Raw genomic sequence first — 7,896 nt, 5'->3', positions numbered from 1 at the left:
CTGACTAAGGTGGCTGGCTTGAGATCTTAGGGTCTTGAGTTTGAGCCCCTGCCCCTGCCATTGAAATAAAACTAGGTGGGTTGACTCAGCCCGTCATCCTTCCGTGGTTGGCAAAATGAGTACCAGCTTACTGGTAAGAGGTAACTTCATTGGTAAAAGCACAGCCGCACTTCCAGAAATGATTCAACAAGCAGCCACAGGCCGCAAACGAATAAACTACATTTGTTGTTATGCTTTATCAAATGCCCTTCACGTCCTCTCAGCAAAGTCTGATCCCCTTCACAACCCTACAGCAATCCATCTAATGGCTGGCGTGAGGTTATTACATCTTTGCGGCAGCGTGGAGGAAGAGGAGGTGCTAGGGCCTTGTGAAGATCATGCCAGAATAGGCCTTGAGCCTGTGGGTTAAGTGGCCAATGAAGTACTGAACCAGGCACAACGCGCTGGCGCAGCTGAAGATAGCGAGAGGGTATACGAGGTTCTTCAAGCAAGACAAATACGATGACATCGGTGCCTTCATCCAGTAACCTCTGCTGAGCCATGCCCAGGGCCTGTTGAAAACGGCAAGAGCCAGCAAAGTCTCGAGTGAGCACGAAGATAGTTTTGCGGCTTTGCAGGATGCTCTCGGACAGGTTATGCACAACTGAAATGCCAGGCACCCAATCTCTCTCCTCCAGGCAAAGATGAAGTGGGCGCCCCGTGCCTTCCTCTAGTTGTATACGAAGCTCGTGGAGAACCCACTCTGAGACCTCTACGCTGTTCACGTCATAATCCACGTAGGCATCGTAGTCATCAGCCATCGCCTTAACATCCCAGTAACCACCACGCCAACGTGCCCTCAAAACCTCGAGACCATAGGCAAGTTCCCAGTGCCATCGGTTTCCTGCCAACGCCCCAAAGACCATGATAAGAATGGTGGTGGCAAAGAAGAGCGAAAGGCCTCGGCCGAGCGTGACCAAGCTGCAGGCCTTTGTATACAGAGCCTTGACAACAGCACATCCGCGATGCGAGTCGGGTGTGTCGCAGAGCACATCCACTGCAAGCAGCGGAATGATTACACTGGAGTCGTTGAGCCAAGCGCTAAACCAGCCGTTGCCACATGTACAGCCAAAGGGGTTTCCCCGAAGACCCAGCACGTCCAGGCGTTCTAGCTCGGATGTCGGAAAATCGGTGGCATTCGAGGCCGTAAGCTTGTTAAAGGAAACGTCGAGCACTGTGAGGTTTGGCAAATTTTGCAAAAACCAATTGGGGAGCGAAGTGATTTGGTTGTGGCTGAGGTCGAGGTGATAGAGAGCTAGATTTTTGACGTTGGGTGAAAGGGTCACGAGGTTGTTGTCGCTGAGGTCGAGGATTCCTAGATTCGGCAGCAACAGTGCTTTTGACCAAGGGAAAAAGGAGAGGGAATTTGAGGCAAGCAAAAGAGTTTTGATTTTACACAGGCGTGACAGCACAGGGTCGAGCAGCACAGACTTCAGGCTGTTGCTGGACAGGTCCAGGTACTCAAGGTTTGTGAAGTTTCCAAACAGGTTGACAAACCTTTTATTGCCTGCAATGCAACAACGAGAGAACAATCATTAAACAAGGCGAATAAACAAGTAGAGCACATATTAGATAAACACAAATTGCGCAATTTTACTCCTCTTTAACCTCCTGTCTAGTTTCTCCCCCAACATCCCTGCCCCATCCCCACTGACCAACTCTCTCTCTTGTCTCTTAAATATTCCTCCCTCCCTACTTTCCATATGTGTAAGCCGTATGTAATTTTAATATTCTGTGATTTGATTGGCCCAGGCCCTAGGGACACGACTTATTATCAAAATTGGCATCCTTGTTAGGGAGGGTTGTGCTTATTCTTCATCATAAAGATCATTATGATTATTTGAATTAACATAATGAATGGCAGTATAATTATTGTAATTGTGAACATTATCTCGTTAGTGACTGCCAACAAATGCCTCTGAATAGAACAGCTCGATCAGATCATGTAATTGTTTCCAAGATTAATTTTTTCTTTAAGCTTCTTATTACCAGCACGTTCGATGGAGGATAGATAATAGAAATGAAGAGTAAAGATGAGTTCGAAAGCACAGAATCCAGTGCTTTATATAATTTAGTACAAGGCCAGTAAAAACAATAAATTCAGGGTTTCAAACTGTTTTGTGAAAATAGCCCCCCCCCACCCCCCATACGATCCCCCGCTCCTTTTCACCCCCCCCCCCCCCGCCCCAGCTCCGAGCCCATCATAATCATCCATCCATGCCTAACCCTAACCGTTATCTACTGTAAAAAGGAATAAATGCTAATGGGCTGCCTTCAAAGGGTTACTGACATTAATGAGTGAATAAATAATAAATATTTTAATTTATTATGCAATTCTCTTTTCAAAAATTAATCTTTTCTTTTGCTGTTCCACTTCGGGGACATTTTGTCTTTTTGTGTGAGCATCCCTTACTCCATAGTCCCCAATGCTGTTTTCACTGTTTGGGCAGAAATACCTAATGATGTCATTGAGCAATTTTTGCAATTGAGCAATTGAGCAATTGAGCAATTTGAGCTAATGATGTCAACCAAACCCTCAATACTCATTGGTATTTGTTGGGAATGCTGTGTTGTCAGGGAATTGTCGCCACTCATCTGCCCAAGAGTTCTCCCTTTATGCATGGGAACCTGGCACCGAATAATCAAGGGTATGATTTATCAATGAACCAGAGATGACTTCACAAAGGTGACTCCATTACTTTCCGATTTGTCTGGATCCACTTCAACAAAAGTCCTGAACTTTTTAACGCCCAAATTCCATCAAAATCTATTACCCCTAAAGGTTCATATTTCATTCCTTCTTCCTTCCTGCAATTGCTGTACAGCCAACAGTAATATATCTTCGGATACAAACTAATGCATTATTTAAGTAAACTGTATGAGGTATGGTTTTGGGGAAGGTAGCCAACTTACACACATACCTTTTACACATTAAAATATCAAAAAAGAGCAATCAGAGATTGCAGACCCTCGCCAGGACGTGTTTTAGTGGTTTTTAAGGCTTTCCTGTTAAAACAAATATGTTAGCCAGACCACGTGACCGATGACGTCACCATTTTTTTTCCTCCAATTATCCCTAGATGACGCTCAACAAATTTCATCTTGATCGGATGAAGTGTTGTACTTGACGGATTATGACGTCATAATGGAGGCACCTATGACAGTATGACATCATCATTAACACAAGTTATTCCCCATGGAGAGTTCTTAAAAATGAGCCATGTCTGATTTTTTTTCTATTCAGCGCTTTTGGAGATATAGAGGTGCAAAGGTTTTTGTTTTCTTCCAGGATGGCGCCCGTACCACGTGACCTGATACGTCATAATTATCGTTACAAATTCTACAGTAGGAGCTGCACCTATGTTGAAAATTTCCTGTCAATCGGACCAAAGGTTGCAAAGAAAATCATATTTGTTCTGTGCGGACAAACAGACAGACAACCAAACAAACGGACTCAAGTGCAATACCCTCTCCTCTGGCGAGGGTAAAAATCGTTCACCAAAATAGAAATCGATGAAAAAAATGTCGATGGATATGCCTCGGCTCGAGTGAGATGTCAAGCCATTGTTACGCTTCATCTCAATGAAAAGTCACACTAAAATAAAGGTTATGTGAGAGCGTGATAGACAAGAGAGATAAGTAGAAGAGAGACAATATCAGATGCTTCTATCTCGAGTTATGGTCTGCAGAATGATTTTCAAAGCCCACGTCACCTTTAACCTTTTGTATCTAAAATTGAATCGGTTCTTCTTTGTATTACAGTACATACTTGTGCCAAGTTTGGTTTAACTCCCTCCAGTGGTTCACAGGTTATTGTGGGAGCAAACTGATTGTCAATAAAAGGATATATGCCATTTGACCTTTGGCCTCGACAACAGGACATCCGCAATGTGAATCAGGTGTGTCTCAAAGCACTATCTTTGTAATCCACTGCAAGTAATTTAATGATTACACTAGATTGTTTGAGCCAAGCACTATCCCAGCCATTGTCACATATACAGACAAAGGGGACTAAAACTCAGACAAAGGGGACTGTCACCTAAGACTCAGCTTGTATGCGGGTGTCTTCTGATACTTCAGGGAGATGAATGCCCCTGCCTTGCATAATCCCAGGTCACCTGTGGGCAAGGTGTTATACCTGTCAGCCCCCATTAAGCCACGGTCCCATAGAGCCTGCGTTGGTATACGATGGCCCACGATGGGTAGACAATAAAATATTATGCTATTGCAATCATACGACGACGCACGTCGTCGTACGACCATCCGATATAGCTTGATAAAGTCGTACGTCGACGTACGCGAACATCTTGCGATAGGCCCACGATTGTCTCACGTGGTCGTACGACGGTCGTACGACGTTGTGAGTCATCACAGCATGGTATATAATTCAGTTAAATTCCACTTTCAGTTCAGTACACAACTATTTGAAGATAAAAGAAGATGGCTCCAAAAGGTGGCAAGGGCAAGGGCAAGGAACAAGGGGAGGCAGCCGGCACCTGTTGTGGAGGAAGACCCAGAAGAACAAGACCTGATTCAGCAGGGAGAGGCAGAGGCGGAGGGAGACCACCGGGGAGACCCTGACCAGAGTGACGAGCACAGTGACGGTGATGACGGTGATGAGGAGATAATAATAGCGGCCGGCCCAGCCAAGAAAAGGAAGACCAAGACCAGGCCTGTGCACTGTGCAGACAACATCCGTGTCAGACCTTTTGACGGAGGAACAGGAGACCGAGCTGGCAGAGTGGTTTTCGGAACACCCAGCCTTTTGGGATAAAACCAGAAAGGATTTCAAGCAGACTGAGATGAAGGAGCGGCTGCTGAATGACAAGGCAAAGACATTTGTTGGGCTGGATCTGGTGGGGAAGAATCTACGTACATGGTTCACCACACAGAGGAGCAATTATGGGAGGTGGAGGGGCTGCAAGAACGTGAAGTCCGGGTCGGGAAAAACCCACGTCACGAGTAGGAACAAGTGGGTGGAATCAACGCCATGATGATCACTCTGAACATGTCGGTATGAACTGATGATGATGAAGTGATGGCTGATGGCTAGGGTTTATATACCCCCAAAGTAGCTACCCCCAAAGTAGCTAAGAGGACGCAGGATGATCCTGCGTCCTCGCAGGATTGTCGTACGTTGTCATACGATATCGTACGATGTCGTACGTTGTCATACGATATCGTACGATGTCGTACGATGTCGTACGATATCGTACGTGTCTGTCATTTACTTGTGGACAGGTGAAAGTTATCTACGTGGTCGTACGATTGTCTCACGTGGTCGTACGACGGTCGTACGATGGTCTACGACGTTGACCATCGTAGACGATCTTTTGAACATTTCAAAAGATGATTTTCCAACCTACGATGGCCACAAAATCGTACGTCGATGCAGGATGGGCTCCACGATGCTCCACAATCCTACCATCGTAGACCATCGTATACCAACGCAGGCTCTATGGGACCATGGCCTTACCAGGGTAACGGTCCGCAGCCATGTGGTTTAAATGGCAGATGGCTCTGCACATCTCATGGATAAGAGTCCAGTCGACTCCAACAGCACGAGCGGAAGACGGTGAATTCCCCAACGGACGGCAGAGGGACGGAGAGGAATGGCGACCCCCGTCTATACCACACACTTACCCGTGTGTACCAGCCATAGAAAGGCAATATGATGGCACACGCCATCATTGTCCGAGGAGACTCGACATCATCAGCTCGTCCAAGCGTTCCAGCTCAGATGTCGGAAAATCGGTGGCATCCAAGGCCGTAAGCTTGTAACATTGAGCACTCTGAGGTTTGGCACGTTATGCAAAAATGCACAGCACTGATAAGCACATCATCTCCTGACTGGCTTGGTTGCTACAAATAGGATCACAGGCCTATTTACCATGATACCTTGCTCAAGCAGAACAACCAACATGTTGACGTCGGGAGACATGTTTTTTGGTGCTGTACACCTGATTACCAAACGACACAACCCAAGCAGTGGTTGCTTGGACGCAGGCATGTTCCGTACTGGGGGCTAATCACCCAAACCCAATCTGTCCTTTAACGGATGTTTATAACTTGTATAACTAACGATTAGAGCAACTTGACTACTCAAAGACCAAGTAGATTTGTAATGTGTATTAAAACACACAAAGGCCAAGAATACCAACAGAAGAAACACAATAATAAACCCCGAACATGCCTCTGAGTAAAAGAATGATCGACAAATCCTTATCTAACTAATCATGAACTTCTCAAGTGCACCACGAAAGAAAAGACAAGAATAAATTGACAGGACTGAAAATACCGCAGGCTGTGCCTGATGGGATGAAGCCCAGTCCCAAGTCATGCCGTAGGCATGGTTTGGCATGAGGGAGAAGTGGGTGTGGGTTGCGGTGGGGGCATGTCAGAATGCTGCAGACCAATGCATGCGATGCCCGGAGAAAATGCCAGGAGTCCGACAACAGGTTGTCTGGCGAAGCTCCTGCGCATCTCTTTTACCTCACGGTTCACACATCCCATCTATCTTTTCTGCCCCACACTTGTCTGTAACGCCCGTAGCCCCACCTCGTTTGGCTGCCATTGGCTGGTATCGTACTCTGTGTGAGGGGGAAACCTTCTCCGACCTTTCATCCACTTTGTATGGTGCGCTGTGTCATGGCAGCGTAATCCCACCTTTGCTAGTGCTGCCAGACCACTTAAAGGTACATAAAATCACAATACTAAATAACATTTCATCAAAATCATCCGTTCACAACTTTTTGAGATATTCTGCTTTGTATCGTTTTTGGCCCTATCTCCCTTAAAAAAATTATACTAGCCGGGATCTGGATTTTCACCAAAATTGAATCGATTCTTCCTTGTCACACACACAACCTGTCCACCAAGTTTCGTCCAAATCCATCAATAACGTTTTGAGATATCCTGCTCCATGTTGGTTTTACCCCTATCTCTCAATGGTGAAGAATCACTTAAAAAATTAAATAACTCACATATCCGAATCCATATTCAGATCTTCACCAAATTCGAATCGAATCGTCCTTGTCACACATCCAACATGTCCACCAAGTTTCGTCCAAATCCGTCCACAACTTTTTGAGATATCCTGCTATTTATCGTTTGTACTCCCGCCAGGGAGTAATGCATTCGATCGTGTCCGTCCGTGTGTGTGTGTGTGTGTGTGTGTGTGTGTGTGTGTGTGTGTGTGTGTGTGTGTGTGTGTGTGTGCGTTTGTGTGTTTGTAAACAAGATATCTGGAAAAGTTCTAAACGGATTTGGATGAAAGTTGGTGAGATGATTGCCCTTGTGATAAGGAAGAATTGATTAGTTTTTGGTGAAGCTCAGGATATTATTCCGGATCCAGGAATTTTTTTGGGGAATTTTTTTTCCTGTTTTTCTTTAAAAACTATTTTCTCTGCAATAATTGGAGCGATTGAGAGCAAATTTTCACCTTAGGAGGGACTCTGTCTGCAGAATATTTTTATGGTAATTATGACGTCACAAGTCACGTGGTTCGGCCGCCATATTGTTTTAAGTGAAAAACACTAAAATCCAATTTTCTCCAAAACACCTGAACAGATCGAGGCCAAACTTTGCAGGCAGAATTGCATACCCATGACGAACAAAAAAGTCAGCGAGCATGACGTCATGCATCACATGGTTTCAGAGTTATGACGTTTTTAAGCACAAACATTTAAAACCTAGCTCCTCCCTTATTTGTGATCCAATCGAGGGGAAACTTCACAGTTCTGTTCAGCATCTCAGTCTACTAAAATGTCCTTTTGGAATTTGCGATAGGTCACGTGGTTTGGCAGACACCGTTAATTAAACGCAAATAATAAAAACATTTATATCTCTTGAACCACT

At 45.2% G+C, this 7,896-nt stretch overlaps 1 protein-coding gene across 1 annotated transcript; it reads right to left on the bottom strand.

The window, feature by feature from the left end:
* Window positions 1–284: 284 nt before the first annotated feature.
* Window positions 285–5,477, bottom strand: LOC144888802 (toll-like receptor 7). The gene is made up of 2 exons (XM_078768015.1): window positions 5,402–5,477; window positions 285–1,546 (listed from the first exon to the last, which is right to left on the bottom strand). Exons 1-2 carry the CDS (start codon window positions 5,475–5,477, stop codon window positions 288–290), a joined length of 1,335 nt encoding a protein of 444 aa, XP_078624141.1. The 3' UTR covers window positions 285–287.
* Window positions 5,478–7,896: the final 2,419 nt, after the last annotated feature.

Source organism: Myxine glutinosa, chromosome 14, assembly GCF_964187855.1.
Source record: "Myxine glutinosa chromosome 14, kmMyxGlut1.1, whole genome shotgun sequence".
NCBI classification, from domain to species: Eukaryota; Metazoa; Chordata; class Myxini; order Myxiniformes; family Myxinidae; genus Myxine; species Myxine glutinosa.
The sequence above is the reverse complement of the archived record's forward strand: the minus strand, read 5'-3'. Positions and strand labels throughout refer to the sequence as shown.

Coding starts and splice junctions, on each gene's coding strand:
- LOC144888802 (XM_078768015.1), bottom strand. CDS start 5,477: ATGGTCTACGATGGTAGGATTGTGGAGCATCGTGGAGCCCATCCTGCA. Junction 1,547..5,401: donor CGATTTTGTGGCCATCGTAG/GTTGGAAAATCA, acceptor GTTGCATTGCAG/GCAATAAAAGGTTTGTCAAC.